The following is a 26,674-nucleotide window of genomic DNA, read 5'->3' on the forward strand; positions in this document are numbered from 1 at the left end:
AGTTCCCACAGACCTCTCTGGGTATAGATGGCTCTCTTCATCACAAGATCATTGGAACTGGCCTGAATCATCTCATTGTTGGAAAGAATCACATCCATCAGAATTGATCATCGTATAATCTTGTTGTTGTGTACAATGATCTCCTGGTTCTGCTCATTTCACTTAGCTCATTTCATGTAAATCTCCCCAGGCCTCTCTGAAATCATCCTTCTGATCATTTCTTATAGAACAATAAATATTCTATAACATTCATATATCATAATTTATTCAACCATTCTCCAATTGATGGACATCCACTCAGTTTCCAGTTTCTGGCCACTACAAAGAGGGCTGCCACATTCTTGCACATACAGGTCCCTTACCCTTCTTTAAATTAATTGTAATTTAAATTTAAGAGTAATTGCTCTCCAGAATGACTGGATCCATTCACAATTCCACCAACAATGTATCAGTGTCCCAGGTTTTCCACATCTTCTCCAACATTTGTTATTATCTTTTCCTGTCATCTTAGCCAATCTGAGAGGTGTGTAGTGATATCTCAGACTTGTCTTAATTTCCATTTCTCTGATCAATAAGGAAGAAAGTTTATTATGAACTTTGTAACTATTGACAAGGACAAATAACCAAGGAAACATGCAAAAGGACGTCTAGAATCTTAGATGAAATTTATTCAAGAATATTGTTGTTAGTTCAGTCATGTCTGACACTTCTTGACCTCCACTGTCTTCTAAGTCTGTCTAAGCTCATGTGCATTGCTTTTGTGACACTATCTATCCATCTTATCCTCTGCTCTCCCCCTTTCCTTTTCTCTTTAATCTTTCCAAGTGTCAGAATCTTTTTCAATATGAATCTGCCTTCTTATTATGTGGCCAGAGTATTTAAACTTCAGCTTTAGTATTTGACCTTCCAGTGAATAGTCTGAATTAATTTCTTTAATTATTGATTGATTTCATCTCCTTCCTGTCCAAAGTACTCTCAAAAGTCTTTTCCAGCACCATAATGTGAAAGTATCGATTCTGCGACACCCAGCTTTCCTTATATTCCATCTCTCACAGCATCTGTTGCTACAGTAAAAACCATAATTTTGACTGTGGATTTTTATTGGCAAGGTGATGTGGCTGCTTTTTAGCATGTGTTCCAGCATTGTCATAGCTTTCCTTTAAAGGAGCAAGTGTCTTTTAATTTCATGGCTTTGTCACTTCATGGAATGATCTTTGAACCCAAGAATATAAAATCTGACACTGTTTCTATTTCTTCTTCTATTTTGCCAGGAAGTAATGGGACTAGTTGCCATAATCTTTGGGTTGGCTGTGTGTGTGTGTGTGTGATTTTAAGTTGAAGCCAGCTTTTAAACTCTCCTCTTTTACCCTCATTAAGTGGCTTCATAATTCTTAATTTTTCTTTACTTTTTGCCATCAGTGTGTTATCATATGCATATCTGAGACTGTTGATATTTCTTCCAGCAACTTTAATTCTGGCTTTTGATTCATCCAACCTGGTATTTTGCATGCTAGGACTCTCTGCATATAAGTTTAATAAATAAAGGGACAATATAAAGTCATTTTATACTCTTTTCTAAACCAGTCAGTTATTCCATGTTTGCTTCTGTTGCTTTTTTTGACTCACAGGTTCCTCAGGAAACATAAAATGATCTAGTACTCTCATCTCTGAGGACTTGCCACATTTCATTGTGATCTACACAGCTTTTTAGTGTCAATGAAGCACAAGTAGATGTTTTTCTGGAACTCTCTTACTTTTTCCATATTCCACAAAATGTTGGCAATTTGGTCTCTAATTCCTCTGTCTTTTAAAAAACTGACCTGCTTCTCCACATATTGCTGAACCCTAATTTGCAGAATCTTAAGCATACCTTGCTGGCGTATGCAAAGAGGGCAACTGTTCAGTAATTTGGGCATTGCCCTTCTTTAGGATTAAGCTGTAAACTGATCTTTTCCAATCTAGTGGCCACTGTTGAGTTTTCCAGGTTTGCTAGCATATTGAGTGAGGTATTTTTTTTTAACTGTATGTCTCTGCTGGAATTTGTTACTTCTACTAGCTCTATTGTTAGTAATGCTTCCTAAGGACCTACTTGACTTCATTCCCCAGGCTCTCTGGCTCTATGTCAGCAACCATACCATCATAATTTTCAATGATGTTAAGATTTTTCCTTTATGGTCCTTCTGTATATTCTTGCCACTTCTTAATCTTTTACTTGTATTAATTACCTACCATTTTTGTCTATACCATACCAAGTTTTGTATGAAATGTTCCCTGGATAGCTCTTAATTTTCTTGAAGAGATATTCTAGTTCTGCTATTTTCTTCTCTTTTAAGAAAATCTTATCTGTTCTTTCTGTTCTTTGGAATTCTGCATTCAATTGAATATGTCCTTTCTGTTCTCCTTTCCCTTATGCTTTCCCTCTCTCTTTAGCTATACGTAAAGCTGTCAGATAGCCAGTTTGCTTTTTTGCTCATCTTTTTCTTTGGAATGTTTTTTTGTTGCTGCCTCCTATACAGTATTACAAACCTCCATCCAGAATTCTTCAGGAATTCTCTCTACTAGGTCTAATCTCTTAAATCTATTTATCACTTCTAATTCATATCCATAAGGGATGTTATTTAGGTCACACTTAGATTTGATAATTTTCCTTACTTAATTTTGAAGTCTGAATTTTGCAGTAGAAGCTCAAAGTCTGAGCCACAGTCAGCTCCAGGCCTTGTTTTAGCTGTATTGAGTCTCTTCACTTTTGACAGCAAAGTATATAATCAATCCCATTTCAATATTGACCATCTGGTGATAACTGTGTAGAGTAGGATTTTTGGATTGTTGAAAAAGACTGTTTTCTATGATGAGTGAGTTATTTTCATAAAATGCCTATTAGTTTCTGCTTCATTTTTAACTCTTAAGACCAAGCTTGTCTGCTATTTCAATATCTTTTGATTTCCTAATTATTCCAATCTTTTGTGATAAACGTGACATTTTTTGATGTTTTTAGATGTAGGTCTTCATAGAATTGATCAACTTTGTTGTTTACTTGCTTTTTCTCATTTTTTCCTTTTTGATCTGATTTTTCTTGTTCAGCATGATAAATATGGAACTATATATAGAAGAATTGCACATATTTAGCATATATGGGATTACTTGCTGTCTAGGGGAGAGGAGGGGGAAAGGGAGAGAGAAAAATTTAGAACACATGATTTTGCAAGGGTAAATGTTGAAAATTATCTTTACATATATTTTGAAAATAAAAATCTGTTGTTGAACGGTTTGCCTTGGATTTGAATAAATATCATTCTGTCATTTTTGAGATTTTGATACCCCAAGACTACTGTTATCACCCTTTTATTGACTATGAAAATGACTTCATTCCAAGTAATTCTTGCCCACAGTATATTATATGTAATGATCACCTGAATTAATTCACTCTTTCCTATCCATTTAAACACCCAAGATGTTGATAACATTTACTCTTTGCATCTCTTGTTTGACCATGGTTGGTGGCTCTTACATTCTGGATTCCTATGCAATATTGAGCCTTACAGCACTGGAAATTCCTTTTCTTATCACTGAGGATAAGCTTTTTTTTGGTTTTGGTCCAGCTATTTCACTAATTCTGGAGCTATTTGTTGTTGTCTTCTGCTCTTCCCCACTAGTGTGTTGGATGTCTTCCAACTTGAAGGGTTTGTCTTCTGATGTCATATGTTTTATAATTTTAATACTGGGGTTTTCTTGGCAAAGATACTAGAGCAGTTTTCCATTCCCTTCTCCAGGAGATCACTTTTTGTCAGAATTCTCCATTATGACCTGTCCATCTTAGATGATTCTGCACAGCATAGCTCATAGTTTCACTGAACCACCTAAGCCTCTCCACCAGGCTTAGGAACTAGGTCTAGACTAGGAAATGGTCTAGAAAGGGATTTAAGAATGTAGAATCAACAAAGTCTCAAAACAAATAAATTTTTTCTGTATCTTTTTCCAAGTCCTAAAGGGGTTCTGCTTCTTTGGTTTTGAATTTGTTTTGTTTGTGGATCATTATTTATATGGTTTTTGTTGTCATCCTAAACAGAGCATTATCAAACATTTTTTTTATCCAATATGATCTTTTATATCTAATACCATAGATAAAACATACATATTTATGAACTTTTTAGCCTATTAGACTTAGCATATCAGACACATGCTTGGAAATGATCCAGAAGTGAGCCTTCATTTTCCATTTGTTCACTGTCTCATAATTAGAATGGAGATGTTCATGATTGGTTACCTTGCTAGCTACCCACAGATTATTTGGTTAAGTTAATGTTGGCTCCTGGATTCTTTAAATGGGATGATAACTTTGGCTGTGAGTCACAGAATCTTAAAGGAAAGTAGGAACTCATAGTTAATCTAATCAAATTGATACCCAAGCAAGAATCTCCCCTGTAGTCTGTCTAAGTGAGAAGTAAAAATAGTCATTAACTTGCCCGGCATATGGGGAGGAGTGAATTGAGGTAATCAAAGTTGGATGACTTCAATATTACTATAAAAGGTGAGGTTATCAGTGAAGATGGAGAGATTAGGGATTATCTGGGAATTTTGGGAGAGGGGAGATATAGAACAGTTATTTTGGGGAATATCCTAGTGAGTCAGTAAGATAAAAGTTTACATACTACACACAACATACTAGTTGAGAGTTAGTAGCATACATTTGAAATACACTCGGCAACATCTGGTGATTTCATTTAGCAACATTTGACTTTTTGGTAGATGAGGAAAAGCCATACAGTTGGCAGTTTATGGGTTTTGGGGTTAACAGATTGGGAAACACATGAGATTATTGAATCAATTTAAGGTAAGAAGGGAACTAAATAAAGCCAGAATGAAGGGTTGGATGGAAAGAGAAACACAGATGCCCAGATCTGTCAGAGATCACGAAAAGCAGGTGGTTAGGCTACTGTAATCAGAAAAGGGAATTTCATGGTTAGGAAGAAGAACATGTCGGTTGGGTTCCAGTCATCCACATACTACCGTGGATACCTGTGACTGCTAGGCAGCTAAAATCATCTCAAGTACTAAAGTGCTGCCACCTACTGTGAAAGCTAAGGAAACTGTTTCTGAGGTACTTGATGTGATTGTGGACCTAGGTAGAATATCTTATAGCTAATGTGTAATATAATGCTTTTCCTCTCCTTTTTTCTTTCTTTCTTTCTTTTTTTAATCTTGATACAGTTGTAAATAATTAAAAGAAAGTTTTTGTTTTTTGGAAGTAGAATGTATTGTCATGTAAGGACTGTTTGAGATTGCTTAAGGGTTGAGTTTACCTTGGTGGAGTCACTCCAAATAAACTATCAGAAACTTAAATTTATTATTTCACTGAGAGTTGATGAACTGGACCCCAAGGTCCATCCAATTTTTGCTAACCAGACACATGAAAATGATTTACAAACCAGTATTTCAGTTTATTTTATGCTGATAAATAAGAACTAGAATCATAACTAGTGAAATAAGAACTAGAATATTCACCCAAGGTGGTGGTCTCAGCATGCCCTTTCTTAGGTAGGACAATCTCTTGTAATAACCATGAATTTAGTATTGAAGGTGAATCATCACAAGCAGTAAGTGCCCACTGTGTCTTTGGCACTGCACTAGGCACTGGGAATAGAGAGGAAGATAGCGATTATATCTGTGATTTCACTGGTATAGAGAGAGAACTTCAAGGTGAGAAAATTGTATCTACCAAAGCTAATTGGCATGATGTCACTTGTCCAGGACACACAGTAGATTTCAGAGGTGGGACTTCCTGTTTGGAGACTGATTCACCATCCCCAACGAAGTCCACACTTGCCTCTGCCAAACGTTGCAAGTACAAAGGGAAAGATAAAATATGCTCTGCTCTCAAGGAGCTTACATTTTACTGGGAGAAGCAACATTTGCATACGTTTATATGTAATACATCAAAAATAAGTACAAAATGATATGGGGAGAAAGAAGGCAGCAGCAGGGAAAGTCCTTATGTGGAAAATTAAGGTTGATTTATGTTTTAAAGGAAATAAGGGATTCTAAGAAGAGATGAGGACAGAAAATTAATGGGTGACAGCCATGCTTAAAAACTTGGGAAACTTAAAAACTTAGAGTTGAGTTGAAAGATAGAGGGTCATAGGTGAGGAACAAGAAGAAGGGCAATTTGGTTGGCTTTGCAGAGTGAATGAATAAGAGTAATGTAATAAGTCTGGGAGAGGGTACATTGGAGCCAGGACTAAGTATCAAACAGGAATTCACATTTGATTCTAGGGTCAGGAGGGAGGAGCCACTGGAGTTTATTGAATAGGGGAATTGATGTCATCAGATCTATGTTTATAAAAAATTGTGGAGGATGGAAAGGGTATAAAGCCCTGAGCCTGGGGGACAATTAGAAGGCTATTGCAATAGTTTAGGAGGATGAAAACTTGAACTTAAAGTGAATTGGTGACTGTTGATATAGAGACAAGGAGACAGATGTGATTTTGAAAATAGAAATCACAAGATTTGGCAACTGATTGGATTGCTGGGTGATGTCAAGGATAATACTGAGATCACAAACCTGTGTAATTGGAGGAATGGAAGTATCTGTGACAGAAGGAGGAACGTTTGGAGGAGGAATAGGTTTGGGAGAGTGGTTAGGAATAATGAGTTTAATTTTGAGTATGTTGAGTTTGAGATGAGAATTTGGCTTTGAATACTGGATCTGTCATTATTACCTGTATGATCCTGAACACATTTTTTAACTTTTTTGAGCTACATTTTTCTTATTTGTAAAATGGAACACTTGGACTTAATGACCTCTAAATCCTTTTCAGTTCTAAATCCTATGATCCTGGATGTTACAAATTAAGGTCAGGTTTCTTAGTGAGTATAGAGCAAAAGGAATTTGTGTGATTTTAAAATCATAGCATTATCAGACTATGGTAGCCTAATGGTTACTCTATGTTACTGTATTTGTGAAGTGAATTGGAATATTTATGTATTCCAATGGCTCTGGCAACTCAGATTAGTATGAAAGAAGTTTTGAATAATTTATTCTTTTACAATATTTTTTGTTGATTATTAAAATGTTTATCTTATTTATTAGATTATGGATTATTTTATGTCAGTTACATGTTAAATGTGTTAACTTAATCCAATCAGTAACTTGTGCATGATTTCTGGGAGAGTCAGTACACTCTAATGAACTGAACACTGGCCTACAAGTCAGGCATACTAGATCTTACTTCTGGATCTGCTCTTAGCTTGATGTTGGACTTCAGACTATTCATTTAACATCTGTCTTGTTTCTGACTTTTAACCTCTAAAAGACTATATGTTCTATATCCCTGTCATTGGACAGATCCTCTCCAGTTACACATAAGCGTAAACGTAAAGGCTTAGCAGTTAGAGCAACATTAATTGTTGAGTTTGTCTTTGTGTTTTGGGCTACACATTAATTTCTAGGCACGTAATGCTGTATTTACTACAGAATATCGTAGAACATACACATAAATATATATGGTGTTCAGCATTTTTGTTTTTACATCTAATCTCATGTAACTTGGAGGAAAAGTAAGGGAAAAACTGGGACAATGGACTGTGGGTTAAGAGTACAAATTGTTTCACAGTTGTATTTGTTTTTGTTATTATAGGCTGTGGTAGAATCTCTTTTGGCCATTAGAAGACCAGGTTTTCCCATTGACCTTTTCATGATAGAGATAATGGAAATGAAGCACAAGTCAGAAACTGATACAACGTAAGTCATGTAGAATGTTGATAAAATGTGACCAACATTAGATAGATTTAGATAAATATCTTTAACTTGGCTTCATTAAGTGAATATTTTATGCTGAATATTAGAAATATCTTTTGCTAGTCTTCTGAAAACCAAGCTGTTTTCACATATAGATAGGAGTTAGAATACCAATAATTAAAAATTTTTCTAATTATTTTAAGCAGCTAATAAGAAAAAGAAATCATATGCTTAACTTTACTTCATCAGATTGAGATAATTCTATGGCGGGTGATATTTTAATAATGAATATAGTCACACTCAGCTGTGTGTGCCTTGAATGCCTTACCTGGTGTGGAGTTAACCCTGAGTTTGTGAAGACTATGTCAACATTTAGAGAGTTATACTGACAGGCCTTTACAAACTGAAAAGTCTTAGAATATGGGCCTGATGATGGACTGTCTGTCACTTGGGAAGTAGTCTTTTTAAGACTGTAAGAGTTTAATCATGGAATTGGCTCCATGGCAATGGATTTTTTAGTTCCAGCAACTCTCAAAGATGTATTAATTCATGGAAGGGGGTTATAATCTGAATTAGTGAAGGGAGCACAGAGACTGATGAGTCATATATTTTGAAGTGAAGTAATGTCATTGTGCTATGTAAAAAAGATTCTCTTTAGAAACTGTCAAGTTTATGCTTAATTTGAAGTTGGGGTAATTATTTAGAGGATATAGCAATTATTTTTATAGATAGTATTAATGAAAAGAATACTGAATTTAGGAATGAAAGAGTAGAGTTCAAGGCCTAGTTCTTCTCATTTTCTAGCCATGTGTCTATGAAGTCAGAATACAGAGTTATCTCCGCAATTTATAATGTGTGATTTAATTTATCACAAGACCCTAATATCTTCTTTTGTGAAATGAGGGGTCCAACCAAATCCCCTCTATGAACTGTTTTAGGACTAGATCTTAATCTGATCTTTTGTTTCTTTATGTGACAAACGGAAGTAATAATATGCATACTAGCCTTTCTTATGAGCTTGTTTTCAGAATCAAATAACATTTAAAAGCATGTAAAATATTTGCTAACTCTAAATAGTTGTATAAATGTGAGATATCATCATCATTGCTGTCATCATCACCATCATCACTGTCATCAAAATGTACTTAGTATGTTATTTCCTAGATATTAAAGAACTGAATTATTTTACCAGGTTGATCAGAGGTCTAGTTTTAGACCATGGTGCTCGTCATCCTGATATGAAGAAGAGAGTTGAAGATGCTTTTATTCTCACTTGCAATGTATCACTAGAATATGAAAAAACGTAAGGAGTTGTTTCTTCTTTATAACATAATGAAAATTTAAGTCTTTTTCCCTTCCCATTTCTCTTGTATCTGCTTATTTGCTGCTTCTTCTGCTGCTACTGCTGCTGCTACTGCTGCTGCTGTGTGTGTGTCTGTGTATTCATAATTTTTTTTTTTTTAGAGAAGTGAACTCTGGTTTCTTCTACAAGACTGCAGAAGAGAGAGAAAAATTAGTAAAAGCTGAAAGACAGTTTATTGAAGATAGAGTGAATAAAATAATAAAACTGAAAAGAATGGTCTGTAGTGATGGAAACAAAGGATTCATTGTTCTTAATCAGAAGGTGAGAATGAAATTTTAAACATGTAAGTGTATTTAAGTGCTTGTAACATTTAACTTGGTAATGGAGAATGCTTAAATCCTACTTGTAATTTCTCTATTTGATTACAGGGCATTGATCCATTTTCCTTAGATGTCCTTGCAAAAGAAGGTATTGTGGCTCTTCGCAGGGCTAAAAGAAGGAATATGGAGCGGTAAGCCTAATATATACATGAAATAACCATTTCTTCTATTATTTTGCTCTTTTGTATACTTGTACATTAAAGATTTATCATTTCTACAAAAATGCAATTGCCCAAAAATTACCTAATTCAGGTAAAAACAAATTAGATTGTTATATCTAGAGTTTTGTGAGAGTTTTATGAATGAGCAATGCAAAAAAGCTCCATAAAATTTTTCTTGAAATGAACCAGAATTTTACAATCTCTTTAAAACTGATCTTTTAAAATTAAATTTTATTTTTTAATCATCAATAATATGCCTTTTCTACTAACAATTTAGAAATAAAAATAAAAATAAACTTTTATTTACAATATATAGCTAAGTAAAACAAATTCCTGAATTGACTGTGATCTGGTCCTTTCATCAATAATGCTTAAAATCATCTATTTCATTAAAAAGCGCATTTCCTCTCATCTTTTGCTAGATAAGTTATTCTTGGTTGTAATCTTTGCCTTTTGGAATGTCATATCACTTTGCTCCTTTAAAGGAGTGGCAGTTAAATCATGTGTGATCCTGGCTATAGTCCTCACTATTTGAATTCTTTCTTTGTTTGCACTATTTTTTTTTTTTTTTCCTTTGATTCAGGAATTAGGAATTTCGTGTAAGTGTTTTCATTTTAGGGTTTCTATTAAGAGGTGACTGGTGGATTATTTCTATTTCTACTTTGCCTTCTGGTTCTAAGAGATATGGGCATTTATCTTTTTTGATTTTTTGAAATATAATGTTGAAACTCTTTTTATGGTCATAGCTTTTAGGTAGTCTAGTGATTTTTAAAATTATCTCTCTTGATGTGTTTTTCAGGTTATTTGTTTTTGTTTTGAGATAACTCAAATTTTTTATCCTTTTGATTTTGTTTTAATATTGTTGGTTATAAGAGTTATTTTTCCTTTTGGTCCATTCTAATTTTCAGGAGTTTATTGCTTGGCAAGGCATTATACCTCCTGTATTAAGCTGTTAATTCCCTTTCCAATTTTTTCTTCCATAACTCGTATTTTTTTCTTTCAACTTTCCCCTCTAGTATTTTTCATTTCATTTGTAAAAAACAAAACATTTTCAACTTTTAAAAAAATTCTTGCTTTATCTCTTTCAGGAAATCCAGTTGAATTTGTGCCCAAGTTGTGTTTTTCTTTTGAGTCTGCTTGTGAATGTTTCACAATCATTCTGTTCTGCATTTTTGTCTTGGGTTCCCTTCTCAACATAATAGCTCTTTTTGATGTGATATTTTTATTTGTTTGTTCTTTCAGCCTGACTTTGGGCTTTGTCTTAGGGCTATACACTTCTGGAGGGAAGGTCAGTGTTAGTCCTGCTGCTGCTTTCTTGAACTCTTGAGTATTATTTCAGGATCTCAGGAATAGCTCAGGCTGAAGATGTGCAAACTTTCACTGCTCCCAGAGTGGTCTGCTACAGCTTCATGGATTTGGGTTTGAACACCAGGCCTATAAGCTGATCCCATTTGGAATTCCAATAGGCTGCTGCTATAATGTCTCTAGAGGTAGGCTCAGAGTCTCAGAACTGAAGGTTCCATTTTGGTATAGGATTCATGCTCTGGTTATTCCACTGTACACTTCAGACTGGTCTGGAGTCTGGAATAGAGCCAAAACTGAGACTTTTCTTCTCTGGGATCCTAGACACACAGATGTTGCTTATGGATTTGTTCCTTGTTCGTTATATAGCTTAGGGCCCACTTCCAGTTCTTGCCCTGAAATACCAGCCCTAGCTGCAAATAACACCTTCAGCATCTCTTTGGATCTTTGAGCAGGAGATAGGTGGTAAGAAACAGAGCTTCCAGTTTGCATCCCTTCTGTACCCTGGACAAATGTGGCATTTCAGTTCTGAATATGGGACCTCTTCTTTCCCTGGTACACAGCTTCTCCTTGTACTAGAGTGCTCTTCAGATCCATCACCAGGGATTGCTGGCTTCTCTGACTGTCTTCTTTGTGGACTTGGGCTGGAAAAATAACTGGCTATGATTTTTTTCTTGGCTTTCCTAATCAGGATTTGGTTGGGTGCATTTTCTAGGTCTGTTTGGAGGAATTGTTGCTGTGGAAGAGAAGAACCTGACTGTACTTCTCTTGCCACCTTGTCTCTACCTTCTCCTTACAACTAAATTTTAAAGCACAGTGGCAATGCTGCATTATTAGCAATATGACTTTACACTTTTAAGATGATTAGAACATTTTGGGCAGCTCCCTAAAACTAATTAACATTTTGGTAAAACACATTTCAGGCTCACTCTTGCTTGTGGTGGCATTGCAATGAATTCTCTTGATGACCTCACTCCGGAGTGCTTGGGCCATGCTGGACTTGTTTATGAATATACATTAGTAAGTATTTTTTTTTGTTTATGTAAATTATTGAATAATTACCATGAAGCTGTCAAGTTGTGAAGTTTGAAATCCATACAATACAGACATTAACTTGTACAAGTTATTCATGTAAATTTCACTTGTGTTCATGTATAAGAACCAAAGACTACTTTTACTACTTTTATTTATGTCTAACAAGAAGAGCCACATAAAAGTTTTTGCCTGCAATGGATTTTTATAAGTTTTAGAGCAATTGAATATATTTTATAATCACATGACAGGAAATATGTGACATCTTGGATGTGCTTTAGGGGGAAGAAAAGTTCACCTTTATCGAGAAATGTGACAACCCTCGTTCTGTAACTCTGTTGGTGAAAGGCCCAAATAAGCACACGCTCACACAAATCAAGGATGCTATCAGAGATGGACTGCGTGCTGTCAAAAATGCTCTTGATGATCGTAAGCTATCTTTTGCTTTGGTCATGAACTCCTTGAAGGTAATTTTCAAAGTAATAATAAACCCATGGAGAGGCAGTGAGATATAGACAATCAAATCCAGGAAGAACTGTCTCTTAATACACCCTTGCTTATGAGATCCTAGGCAAGTCACTTGACTTCCTAATACTTTGGGCTTTTCAACTATCTTAAGATGCTAAGTTCAAAGAAAGTGCTGACCTATACTGGTAGAAGGTCTTTCTTTACCTGGGAGTTCCTTCTATCAGGTCTAGTCTTTATCCCTAGTACTGAGAAATCTACCATGATACTGTAACACCCTGTTTTTGTTATACTATAAAGTGAGACATATTACTGTGCTTATTCATTAATGGTTTATATAGCCAGACACCAATCTAAAATAAGTACTTTATATTTTAATGATAGACTTGCTTTTAAATTAATGTATAATTATGAAAGGTACATGAACATATTTTAATTTATTTAAAATTGCCTTATAGTTTTTTATAGTTTTTCACAGCACTTTCCCCTCCTGGCTCTCATTCAGTCCTTATAGCCACCCTGTAAGGGAGGCCAGATGGATATTATTATTATCTCCATTTTATAGAGGAATAAAGCAAGCCATGCTGAAGTTAGAGAAGCTGTGCCATGGGTAGTGCTTTGGAGTGGTCCTGGAGCCAGGCATCTCACCCTGGTTTTTTGTGTCTACACAGTGTTGTCATAATCATTTTTGAAGGAGTTTGCTTTTAAAGTTATTCCAAATTAAGGGTTTGATTAATATTGATCACTAGATAGCTTATCTGCTATCTTGACAATAATGCAAAATAGCCTTAAGGACAATGGGAGAGAAGAGAATAAATCAAGTTTTTAAAAGCCACCACTTCTGAAATGTAGTCTAGAGGAGATACTCCAAAATAGAGGGGAGTAGCTATCTAGATGTTTCTTTTGGCCTTAGCTGTTAGGGAGTAAACAATGAAAGAGGAAATTGGAGGTGGGGGGGGGGGGGAAGAAGAGATTCTGTTTAAAGTCCTTCATCTGTATCACAATTAATTATTTATTTAACTGCATCTACCTTTAAAGCTTCATAAGGCAACCTCATAATCACTGGGCTGTGAAGCTTTTACTTGTCAGATTTCTGTGCGTATTTAAATACCATTCTGATATTTGTGTGAAATAGCACACACTTGACTACACTAATTGCATTCTTTCATATTTTTTCTGGATGGTATGTCTTGTCAATCGTTTCTTTTCCTTTCCAATAGACTGTGTAGTTCCGGGTGCTGGCGCAGTTGAAGTGGCAATATCTGAAGCTCTTGTCAAACACAAATCCAGTATCAAAGGGAGAGCCCGTCTTGGAGTCCAGGCTTTTGCTGATGCTTTACTCATTATTCCCAAGGTGTTGATCTATCCTATTGGTCAGAGGAGAGATGGTTAGAAGGATGCTTAAGTAATCATAAGGTGTCTTAATAGGTGATATAATAAAAAGATAGCACATGTATTTACTTGCTTCTACTCACAATTTCCCTCTTCATTTGCAGATATTTTGCTTCTAAAATGGGGGAAATTATGTGGTGATAGCTGTGAACACTGTGAGAAGCTTCATGAGGGGGGATAATTTCTCCCCTGGGAAGCTTCTTAGATAACAGCATTGGAAGTTCTTTTCATAAAGGGATCAGTTTGAAAGGGTACTGATAACCAGAACTCTTATCCTTTGTTGACCAGAGCTAAGGTATCATCAACTTAAACTTTTATCATTGAAGGCTTCAGGATGCTTAACTTCCTCTCCTCTGCCCCTAGTTACTAGCCCTGGTTTGACAGCTTTGACTTGAGATATTATTTTCATTTGTACAGGAAAAAAATGCCAGATTTCTTTAGGGGAAACAGAAGAAATATAAAATAAACTTTCTTTGTCACAATTTGGATTCAAACCACTACTGGAAGACAAGCCATCCTTCTCCCTTCAAATAGACTTATTTTAGCCTGAATTCACAATTTACTAGGAAATCAAGTCAAATAGCACTTCTCTATTCTGACTACTGCAAAACCATCCATTATTTGCAAAGCCATGAGTCAGAGATTGAACTTCTTTTCCCCATTAAATAACAGGAACAATAAATAATAGTGTCCTAGACAATACCTGTCTGTTAACATGCCTAAGATTTATTATAGGAAAGTATTTATTATAGGAAGTACACAGCATCTACCAAAAAAGGGGAAAACAGTGGAGGGGAGATGAGCTCTTGAAATGGGTGTCTCCTTGAGTGAGTAAATACTGAGTAAAATCGATTGTTGACAGACTCCACTACATCCTGATCTTTTAAACTATTTTTTATGGTTACTCCACATTTATCCCAGATGATTTAAATAAACAAAACACCAACTCTTTCTCGAGAGTGCTGCATCTATTGTACACTTCCCCACTGGAGTCCACTCCCTTTTGCCTTGGAGCTGACATACTCCTTTTCCCAAACTACTGCTTCTAGTCCAGCCCTCTTGCCACTCTTTTCAACCTACTTTGCTTTCTGGAAATATGTATAGTTCATTAATACCAACCCTGCATGCTGTCATCTCCAGGCCTTTCTTCAGCACTTGCCTCTTGGGCAGCATGGTGTGGGGTCCAAATCCTACCTCTTGCTAATGCGGTGACCATGTATAAATTATTAACATCTCAAAGCCTCCATTTCCTCTTCTATAAATTGGGATAATAATACTTATACTTCTTACTTTATAGTATCATTAGAAAGAAAGTGCTTTGAGAACCTTCAAGTGTTTTATAACTGAATTCATTTTGTTATTGTTCCTTTCTACCCCTTTCATATGATATAATTTATGAAGTTCTTAGCATAACGCACACAGTAGGTTCTTAATAAATGCTTGTTTCCTTCATTTCTTCCCTTCTGTTTTTTTATCATATCTTCATGCATACTCATGATTCTTAACAATCTGAGTGCACAATTCTCCATCTCTAAGGAACTTCTCTAACCCACTTCTCCAACCCAACTTGGTGTGGTCACACCTCAGCCTTCACCATCTTGGAATCTTGACTTCTACAAGATTCTGACTATTGAAATTCTAGTTTCTGTTTATGGTTTTTGGTCTCTCCATTGCTGTCATACCACATCTCCCCTCACCCAACATATCCCCACCTATTCTACCAAACTTCACTAGCCATGATGCTAGAATTGCTTGTTCCTCCAGCCTTATTCTATTCCTGGCCTACTGCCCCCTTTGGGGAACTTCTATCATCAGTTTATTTTTGTGTGCCTTGTTTCCAGATTGTTGAGTGTTTTGAAAAGTCACAAAACTGAGCTGCTTTTGCTGTCTACACATTGATGATATAAAGCCTCGGCTTGGCCCTTACAGCTGCTGGACCACCTTTCTACTTTGCTTTTCCAAGCTCCTGATCTCATTGCCACAAAGAGTGCTCCAGGCCTTTGATTCTGTCACCAAGTATCCAAGTACACACCATGACTGCTTAACAATAGATGGCTAAGTCTTGTAACTTGGTGATGTTTAGCATTTGACATGAGAAGCCTTAATTCCTTTCATTCTGGAAACCTCTCTGCATTTTCTTCTTTCTGCTCTTTCCCTTTAGTCATTTAAGAGGTAGCCCCAAATCTTTGTGTGACCCCTGTCTTCTTTATCTCTTTGAGGTGAATATTCCCCAAAAATCTGTTCTTTGACTTCTGTCTCTAAGCATTCATCCTCAAGAATCTGACCATTGCTTTTATGCAGATAACTACAATTCTTAAACTCACATTTTGTGTTTTTTAAAAATTTCTGAATTTTTGTGAACAGCTTTTGTTTTTACAATGTATTTTCAGATATGCCCCATTCCTATATCCTGTCCTGCAAACCATCTCTTGAAACACTTAACAAAAAAAAGAGGAAAAAAGCATTTCAGCAAAATTAACCAGTATTCTGAATCTAAAAGTATAGACTATGTTCTTCACCCATAGTTTTCCACCTCTGCAAAGAATGAAGAGGGACTATCTCCTCTTTAAGGACAAGCATGAGCAGAAATGCACTGGCAGATCTTTGATGCTTGGATATCTTATAACTACCTTAGATTTAGCCTGTCAAAAATGCATTTATTTTCTTTCCTCCTAAATGGTTTTCTTCTTGACTTCATTCCTTTTGTCAATGTCACCAACAGTTATCCATTTTTCCATTATCTATGTTATCTTTATGTATTCTGGGAACAAGCTGAACTGGTGGGCTTGCTGTTCTCATATTTTAAAAATTATTTTTTTCAATAGTATTTTATTTATATTTATTTATATTTAATTTTTCCAAACACACATAAAGATTATTTTCAACATTTTTTATAAGATTTTGTGTTCCAATTTTTTCTTCCTCCCGTCCTTATGTTCCTCCATCTTATATAAGACAGCAAGCGATCTTATATAAGTTAAATATGTGCAATCCTTTTAAATATATTTCCAAATTTGTCAGGTTGTTCTTGCTGTTCTTAGTATATATGTTTCTATTGTCTTTCTCCATGCCTTTGTACAATGTTCCTTATTCCTGGGATGCTTTCCTTCTTCACCTCGAACACTTTAAATCCCTACATGCCTTCAAAGCTCAGCTCAAATACCACCTTCTCTGAGTCTACCCCACCAAAACTACTTTGTATTTACTTTGTTATATAATTTTTTCTTTCTACCCAATAGAACATGAGCACTTAGAGGACTTGGGGTGTTTCATTTTTTGTTTTGCATCCTCCATGATAGGCCCTTAATAAATGCTTTTGAATTGATTGATTCACCCTTTTACTTCTCATATTCAAGTAGTTTTCAATTTTCAATTTCTGTTAGTTCCATCTCTTAACATCTCTCCCTCTTTCCTTTCTATTTCAGGCATCATGATCACCTGCCCTGGTATCAATAGTTTCCTAATACATCTTTCTGTCCTCATTCTCTCCACCCTCCATTCTAATTTATGTTGTTGCTAAATTAGTATTCTTTCTATAGAGATACAATCTTACCCTTTTTCATAAGGCCTTAGAAATGATTTGTCTTTTGCTGTCATCTCTGCACTTGGCAAGTCTATCAAATGCTGACTCAAGTGCTTTCTGGCTCTTTTGTTGTTCTTAATGGCAATTTACAAAGCCTAAACTTTTGAATCAAAATGATTGTTAAATTTTAGTTGTTCATTTCCTATTTTTCATAACCAGTTGTTTAAATATTTCAATATTGAGTTGTTTCTATTGTATGACACCTACTTCTCATTTTTCTTCTTGTTCTTTACTTATTCTCATATTTGCTCAGATAAGTCAGTGCTCTGACTGGATAAAGAGAGATAATTCAGGAATAACTTTTTTACAGCAATGAGTTATATTCTGTCTGTTAAAGTAGAATCCATTTCACTTTTTGTTCTATTGATTGATCCTCATCATGCCCCAAGCCTATATATTTTTTCCTTGAAGAAAATGTTCATGTTGTTAAGGTATGGGATTCCTTTTTTATGAATCATGCTGTTATCTTCCACCTTTGTGTGATATCAGAATAATTTTATAATTTACAGAGTAATTTGTAATTACTTTGTAATTTAATTTAGAGTTTTATCTACTTTCCTGTAGAATTTCTCAACTTCTTTGTCCCCTGCAATTGTTGGTTTGTTCATAAGCTACAATTATTTTAATGGTGAATCTTTTTGCAAATATTTGCCTAGAAGACTATTATTCAATATGATCAAATATTCTGTGGAATAATATTTCTAATGACCTTTGTATAGGTAATCAAAATATTAAAATAAATAAAAATACAACCCAATTCCCCTTTCCTTTTCTTTGTCCCTTAGAAGTATATTTGTGAGCTAATCTTCCTTAGCTACAATGCTACAACTTTATTTTTTCTTGGGTTTCTTTCTTTCTTTCTTTTTTTTTTTTGATAGTGAATGTCAAGATTGATGATTCCGCTCCATTGATGGTATGTCCACTTGTTGGTCATTGGACAAGGACCTCACATTTAAGAGTATCAACATTCAAAGTTATAGATACTTTATACCTTTCTCCCCAACTTTCACCAATGCAAAATTGGAAGGAGACTGCACAGGCCTGGGAAACATTTTGTATTTTGGTTTGCTTCATAGTTTGCCATGGTCCAAAATAATAACATCACCAAGTAGTCATCCTACTGGTGGTAAGGCCCTTTGTCCATGGTGAAGCTGGTTCTTGAGTAGATAAGCAGCTGTTTATTCGGCTCTTGACAGAGAAGTGATAAACTCAGAACATAAGATGAGACATCATTTTTGTACATGGACAACATGGGGGCTTGTTTTGTTTATGTGTATTTGTTATAATGGTTTTATTTTATTTCCAGTTTTTGAGGGGAGGATGGAAGGATAGGAGGAATAGTGTGCTAGAAAGAGGATTCTACCATTCTCCATCTCCAAAAAGAAGAAAACAGAAGGACCTGAAGAAGCATATAAGCAAGAATTTATAAACTTGAAAAGAAAGTTAGCTTTATGTAATAGACATTTGCAGTTTTATGCACAGTTCTTTCTCTTTCTGCAATATATACAGTACTACTCATACTATTGACAAATCTAAGCCTTTTCTCTTTCCTCATTCTTTTTAACCTCTGTGTAACTGTTGATATTATTGACTTTTCTCTCTTGCTGGATTGTTTCTCTTCTCTGAGTTGTTTTTCCCTCCCTTGTTTCTCCTTTTTCCTGAATGAGTATCCTTTCACTATCTCCTTTATTGGATTATTTATATCACAAGCCATTGTTAGAGTCACTCTAAAACTCTCTCTGTTCTTTGAGGGTGGCATCAGCTTCCATGGTTTTAATTATTATCATCTCTATGCCTTGAAATCCTAAGCTTCAGTCCCTTGTCACACCCACAAATTGCCATATCTTATTTCTACTTCCATCTCTCATGGCTGTATTCTGACCGAATAGTTAGAAGTCCATCATCCTAGTTCTGGACTTAATTACCTCTTTCTCAACTGTTAAAACAACCTGCAAATTGTTATTCTTAAATCTCTTTCCACTCCAATCTGTCTTCCACATAGCAGCAACTTAATATTTCTAAAATATAGATCTGACCATGTCATTCCCCTGCTCAAGAAGCCTCATTTAATCAATGGCTCCCATTGGTTAAAGAATAAACTAAATACTTCTCTGTTTGGCTTTAAAAATTCTGAATGACTTAATTAAACTACTATAGGAATACTACAATCGATAGTCTAACCAAAGCATCCTTCTTGCTGTTCCTCACATGTGACATTCCTGTCTGTGGTTTGAATTGGTTGTCTCTAAGCCCAGGATGCATTCTCTTTTCCCCTATATCCTAAAGGAGCCCCAATTTCTTTCAAATATTACTCCAGAATTCTTTTCTACATGAATCTTTTTTATACCTATCAAGCAGACTTGTGCTTACTTTGTCTGTTTTTACATAGGTACACATTATCTTCTGGATTCTTTCTCCTGTCTGGGTTTTTGTGACATTGCCTTATCTTTTTTTTTTTTTTTTTAGAGTTATCTTTGATGATTTGGATCCTTTTTATTTTTATTTTTGCATCCCTAGCTATGTCCTCTGGTATATAGCAAGCACTTAACAAATGTGATTAGAGCAGAATAGAAACTTGTAGTTTATGTCATTCAATTTGAAGTATGAATTTCTTCTTTAATTCAGAATTGGATTTCTAAAAATAGATGTATTATGATAGTATTTTGTGCATATATCCTTCATAACTAGAGAACTGAAAATTTTAATTTCACCACTAGACATTCATATACATATATGTTTTTTTCTCTATTAAAGGTTCTTGCTCAAAATTCTGGCTTTGATCTCCAAGAAACACTTGTAAAAATTCAGGCAGAACATGCAGAAACAGGAAAACTTTATGGCATAGATCTGAACACAGGTAATAGAAAGGTAGTAATCATGAACAAAATCCTTAGATGCTTATTAAAGAAATTCATTTTATGGCAATGTAGTAAATTGTCTCCAAAAATGTTGATAGTTGTTTTATCATTGTCATTTTCTTTCACATAATTTTTAATTGTTCCTATGAGTTACTCTTTGATCAATTTATTATTTAGTATTTTATTATTAAGACTCAATTTGAGTCTGTTTTTTGTGCTCCCTGAATTCATTACTGTTTTTATTATGTTGTGTTCTGCAAAGAATATGTTTACTATTTCTGCCTTTATCATTTATTTGCAATATTTCTATGTTTTAATACATAGTCAGTTTTTGCAAATATTCCATGTGGTGCTGAGAAATTTGTATATTCTTTTGCAGTCCCTTTTAGAAAATGCCATATGTTTTTAAGCTCTTGATTTTTAGCAATTTGTTCAAATATGCATTTTCTCTTTTGCTTGTTTTTCTGCTGGATTTATCCAAAACTCTGTCTCCCACTGCTTGTATTTACTGTCTGCCTTTTTGTATTGGGTTATTTTTTTCTTTTCTGACTTAATAAACATTTAGAACATATAAGCTTAGTATTAATATCAGGTTGTTGTCTATGTTTTCTTTTAGTATGATGTAGTTTCCTTTTTTTAAACCTCTTTTAATATTGTAAATTTTTGTTTTTGCTTTATCTGAGATCAGGATTACAGATCCTGTTTTTTGGATTCACTTGATATATAAATATATTCTTCAAGCCTTTCATCCTTAATTGATGCATGTTGTTAGCAATAGATTGTGGGAATTTTGTTTTTTTACCCAATCTGTCATTCTTTTTGGATTGTTTAACCCAGGCACATTTAAGGTTATCAAAAGTAGGGTTTTTTTCTGTTTATTTCTAATATTATCTTTTTTTCTCTTGGATTAAAATTCTCTCCTTTCTCTTCCCCCATGTGGCATTTTTTATATGAGAGAATACTTGTTTATTATTTGGTTTTAGCTTTTTTGAAGAATTAGACATAGATATGTAGCAGTAGTATTAAGTGATTTTATTTTACTTTCTAGGTGCACCAATGCTTCCTGCAGAATCAGGAATTTGGGACAACTATTGTGTGAAGAAACAACTTCTTCACTCCTGGTAATTTCTTGTGTTTAAATTGTCTTGAATTTCTTGTGAAAAAGGAGAAAAAACCCTCATGATCCCATTTGATAGTTTTTTTTCCCCTTAAAAACAAAATTTTTTGTGAATTTTTTCAGTTAGATTCAGAAACAGAAAATGCATCATTTTTGAAAAAGTTTGATATTCATCATTAGATTGTGCTGCAATTTTTCAGTAATTTTATTTTTCTTTCTTAAGAGGAAAACTTGTTTTCCTTGTTCATTCAATAATAAGCATTTATTAAGCACATGTTCCAGTCATTGTGCTAAATGCTAGGGATACAAAGGAGGGTGAAAACAGTTCCCACCTCCTAGGAATTTGCAATTTAACTGGGAGAATTTTTAAAAGAATAGCATTGTTAAATTACTATTGAACATATGTGTACATATATTCATTATATGTGTATGTACATATATGTTGGAGTTGGAAATGACAAATCACTCCATTATCTTAGCCAAAAAAACCCCAGATGGTCTCACAAGGTTGGATATGACTGAAAACAACAAGAGAATTGAGGGAGAGAAAGAGAGACAGAGAAATAGACACAGAGAAAAAGAATCAAACAAATTTTACAGTGCTTCTAAGGGACAGTATTTCTATTTTTAATAGCTAGCATCACCTTTTGCTCATAAAAACTTTAAACTTAGTGAAAATTGAAGAATGAAGTTCCCAGTGTAGCTAAAGATTGATAGGGGAAGGAAGGATGGGTTGATGTACATTACTAAATCTGTCATCTGTTTCTTTAGCACAGTGATTGCTACAAACATTCTCTTGGTTGATGAAATTATGCGAGCTGGTATGTCTTCTCTCAGAGGATGAATTGAATTCCAAACCAGCCTTGGAAGTTGAGTTTGAGTACATCTGTGCAGCACTTCCCCACATATTCCAATACATTCTGAATTTTTACAAATAAATGCAGGTTTTTTGCCTTCAGTGGATTTAAACTAGTCTTAAAATATTTTTCATGAAAATTCATAAAACAGAAAGTGATTATGTTAAAGAAATTGTGACATCAACCTTAATTGTAGAACTCAAAATCTGCAGTTGAATAACAGTGTCCAATATAGTGATTGTGAGGAGGCACAGTGGAGAGTGCTGTACTTGGAGTAAAGGAGAAAACTAGGTTGGAATCTCACCTCTGACATTTATTGGCCATGGCTCACATAGCCAAATCATTTACTACCCTCTCCAACCCTCAATTTGTTCATCTGTAAAACCAGGGATTATAATGCCTTTAGTAAGTACTTCAGAGTTCTTAAAAAGATCAAATGAGTTAATATAAGTGTTAGCTATCCATCATCATTATTATTTTACTGGGATGAGTTTATATACCATAATCATTAATATCAGGTAGGACTTCTGTTGGGAGTGACATGGCTCCTTACTTGGGACTGGATTTCCTCTATTTCATTTTAATAGCAACAGTTTTTCTGGGTCATCTCCAATCATCCTGATCTATATCTGCCCACTGGACTCAGATGATCATGTTTCCAGGGGAGAAAGTGAGGCTGGTGGTCTGCAGAGCTCCCACTCAGATCCAGTTCATTTGCATGTCATGACATCTTCCATAACATGACGGTCGTCTTTGAGAACAAAGTACAAACAACCACAATAGTTTTCTGTAACATGGTGCTATCACTTTTTCTTCTAAATATAAAAATAGAATTATAGAATATTAGAGTTAAAAGGAACATCATAATTTGCCTGGTATAATCACATCTGAAACAGGAATTCTCTAGGGCATACCTGATGAAATTCTTCCACTTGGAACCTCAATGACAATGAACTCATTACTTCCTAAGGCAGCCTACAGCATTTTTGGTTGGCTTTAATTGATAGGAAGTTCATTCTTACATTGAGCCAATCGGGCAAGATTAACCTTCTAATTAGTAGGAAGAAGTTATAGACTGTAGCCTGTTTTAAGTTAATTTGTTAAACCATATTATACATGATCCGACTTTGTAGTTACTAGTTAGGGATAGAAAGCTGATCTAAGATTATATATTGTACAAGTAGCCAGTAATCAGTGCTATAATATTAGTTCACATAACTGCTTAATTGGATTCTAGGATGAAGCAAGTTTCAAGTAGTTTAGTGTTCAAATTTGCCATTCAGTAAATGGATAATTATGGTAACTGCATTCCCAGATGTTAGGCACTAAAACCTGGAAGGGATTATTTTGGTCTCTACATAAATGCAGCTTCTAGATATTCTAGCTGTTTTTCTTATTGCACTTGCTACTTCCTACTAGATGTCCCTGTGGTAACTTCTTTTCAAGGGCATGCACCGGTATTTGACTGAAATAACAAACTTGCACAAATGGAGCTTCAATCAGTCTCCACTCTGTGTACATAAGGGACATAGGGATGTAGGCTGAAGGTTTTACTATTTGGTTAGCTGTGCCTGTTTTCCCAGATCAGATGTATACACGGACACGGGAGAGATCTTCTTTTGACTATAGTGACAAATTCAATATATCTTGCATCTGGTTCTCACCTCTCCACATTCAGAATGAACAAGATGAATAGAAACTGTGGGAAAAGGAAATGGGCTGATCATGTAGCAAGAATGAGACAACAGCTTTAGTGGAACGTTGGTACCCCAGAGATACTAAAAAGAACAAGAGAAAAATCTACAGCATGTTGGATAGATCCTCATGAGAATTTCTAGGAATAATAATAGTACAAGATGATAAAAGCATAAAGAGCTATGGTAGCAACAGCATTTGCTATATACATATGATTGGGATCCAGGGTATCAGGTCCTTTTGGTGCAGAGATAGAAATTTTTCATACATTGGCCCAAGAAGAATGGAATGTCTGCCACATAAACTAGTTTTTCTCTAAAAAGACAATGTAAGTATCCTTGGGACCCAGTTGGTCTAGACTAAAGTTCAAATCATTGTTATTTTCTAGTTGTCTAAGATATAAAAGCTTAGGGTATGACTATTTGAGAGCAGTTAGGTTGGACAGTGTATAGTGTACTTCACCGAAGTTAGGAAAACTCATCTTTCTGAGTTCAAATCTGACCTCAGACACTTACTAGCTGTGTGATGTTGAATAAGTCATTTCACCCTGTTTGCCTCAGTTTCCTCATCTGTAAAATGAGCTAGAGAAAGAAATGGCAAACCATTCTAGTATCTTTGCCAAAAACAAAACAAACCAAAAAACCCCAAACTTCACACAGCTCCCCCACCTTAGTCATCTAAAAAGGGACAAAAGAATTTGACACAACTGAAAATGAGCAGATAACATGAATATTTGGGACTCCTTGGGTTAGGTGGGCTTGCCATTCAGGATAATATATCTTTCTAATCAAGTATACCATCTATACTTGAGGCTATTGAATCAATGCTGAATTTTTACTAAATAAACTTTCCTTGCTATTAGTGAATAAATCTCTTTTTACTATAGTTTGATGATCTATGATCTACGAGAGTCATTTTGGTTTAGTTCAGAGTTTGAACTACTGTGTAAAGAACATTCAGTATGACAGGAAGGATTGTCCTGGATTGAACTTCATGGTTGGGGCTAACCTCATGGTTGAAATGGGAACAGGACAATGCACAGGGAGGAGAGATGGTTGGGTAGCTTGAAAAAGAAGTTTGGGACCTTGTAGAGGTGTCTCAGTTGGACAGAGAGGGAACCTTTCCCTGTGTTTATCCTGCCGGGAGTTTGAGATTGACAAAATAGAAGTACCATCAGCATTAGCATTTCCTGTCTATTACTAGTGATTCTAGAAAAGCTGTTATCATTAGCTTAAGGAAAATGAAAGTAAACTATCCATGGATACCTGACAACTCGACACAGAAGTATATGTGCTTTTGACCTTTAAGGACTCTGTTCTGAAAGCAGAGCAACTCATGGACTTAGTAACAGCCCAAGTAAAAGAGTAATTATACTGGTTGGGGCAGGGACCAACTTGCAGGTGACTAGTATGGTTTCTGATCCAAAGGCTTCACTGAACATTATATTGAACTGACAACAGGACTAATGAGGGAAAAAAACATAGGAGTGGGAATGAGGTTAAGAACTGGAGTCTGTTTTAATGGTAAGAGAACCTTGGGTCTACCTATTAAATTGCCACACCTTCAGGTAACTTCTTCCACAGGGAGTTTGGATCCCAATGAATTTGGGAAGCTGAGGAACAAGTTTAAACAAGTTAAGGCATTAAGATAATGAGGGCATAACCTGATGGGGCCAATGTGGAGATCCTCTTGGCCACAGTTCATTGATTTAGGGATCTGATAGAAATCTATAAAGCCTGAGCCTGGGGCTCTGAATGGGTATAGTCTTTTGTCCCTTTTTAGATGACTAAGGTGGGGGAGCTGTGCAAACCATACTTTACCACAAGGAAGAATTCTCTTTGCATGTTTTCTAAGTGTCAGCAAGAGATAAGAGTAACAGTCCAAAGAGATGGGTTTAATGGTATGTCTCTATACCACTCTTTGTGGGTCCTCCATGTTCTGAGTAGCTGGCATTAGAAACACATCTTGCCTTCTGGGTAAAATCCAAGTGGAGTAGTGAGGAATAGCAGGCTTTAGCCATGCACTTTCCCCTAATGTGCCATCTTATAGGCGATAGCAAATTAATGGGTGAAATTTGAATGGGAAATCCAGCCCACCACAGTTGACCACCATGCAAATACAGGTGAGTAGACAAGATGGTGGGATAAGATTTAGGACCTTCTGCCCCTCACAGTGAGGAGAGCTCTTCTATAAAAAACTTTGAGAGTAGCTTCTGAAAGGGATGAAAAGGAGAGTAATGGCCCGTTTATGAAGGGTAATAAAACTAATACTAAAAATCTTGAGTTTGGGCCAGTAAGGGGCCTGCCTAACTGCCCTACTTAAACTAGGCATGCCCTAAAACTCCCAACCCATTTGGTGGTATGGAATCCAAGTATTAACTAGACTTGAGGGATTTCTGGGATGTTTTCCTCTAGGTCCCCCAAGATCAGGCTGCTTCTAAAGGAAGGACAAAATGAGTGTGTCAGTTAACATTAGTTAAGCACCTAACTGCTAAGCCCTGGGGGTGCAAAGACCCTGTCCTCCAACTCATAATCTAATGGAGGGGAGGACAATAAGCAAATATTTGGCAAGAGTGCATGTGAATGAGGAAGCTCTGCAGTGAAACTACAAACCTGTGTACCTGCGAGAATGGTGTCACCCTGGAGAATAGGAAGTTCAGAAGGGGTGTGATTGGTGGGGGAAAGATGAGTTTTAAGATGCATCTGAGACATCTAGTTCAAAATGTCCAACAGAGAGTCAGGGTCAGAGAATTAAAGCCTAGGGCTGGATTTACAGATCTGGGAGTCATCAGCTT

At 35.5% G+C, this 26,674-nt stretch overlaps 1 protein-coding gene across 1 annotated transcript in view; it reads left to right on the forward strand.

The window, feature by feature from the left end:
- CCT6B (chaperonin containing TCP1 subunit 6B) overlaps nucleotides 1-22,297 on the forward strand; it is a 33,009-nt gene extending 10,712 nt beyond the window's left edge. The window contains exons 5-14 of the mRNA XM_031967598.1: nucleotides 7,635-7,738; nucleotides 8,928-9,038; nucleotides 9,200-9,359; nucleotides 9,467-9,549; nucleotides 11,805-11,901; nucleotides 12,195-12,342; nucleotides 13,599-13,732; nucleotides 20,108-20,210; nucleotides 21,260-21,332; nucleotides 22,100-22,297. Of these exons, the coding sequence (XP_031823458.1) occupies nucleotides 7,635-7,738; nucleotides 8,928-9,038; nucleotides 9,200-9,359; nucleotides 9,467-9,549; nucleotides 11,805-11,901; nucleotides 12,195-12,342; nucleotides 13,599-13,732; nucleotides 20,108-20,210; nucleotides 21,260-21,332; nucleotides 22,100-22,172 (1,086 nt within the window). The 3' untranslated portion in view covers nucleotides 22,173-22,297. The remainder of the gene's footprint in view (nucleotides 1-7,634; nucleotides 7,739-8,927; nucleotides 9,039-9,199; nucleotides 9,360-9,466; nucleotides 9,550-11,804; nucleotides 11,902-12,194; nucleotides 12,343-13,598; nucleotides 13,733-20,107; nucleotides 20,211-21,259; nucleotides 21,333-22,099) is intronic.
- Nucleotides 22,298-26,674: the final 4,377 nt, after the last annotated feature.

The sequence above is a fragment of the Sarcophilus harrisii genome, chromosome 4 (genome assembly GCF_902635505.1).
Source record: "Sarcophilus harrisii chromosome 4, mSarHar1.11, whole genome shotgun sequence".
NCBI classification, from domain to species: domain Eukaryota; kingdom Metazoa; phylum Chordata; class Mammalia; order Dasyuromorphia; family Dasyuridae; genus Sarcophilus; species Sarcophilus harrisii.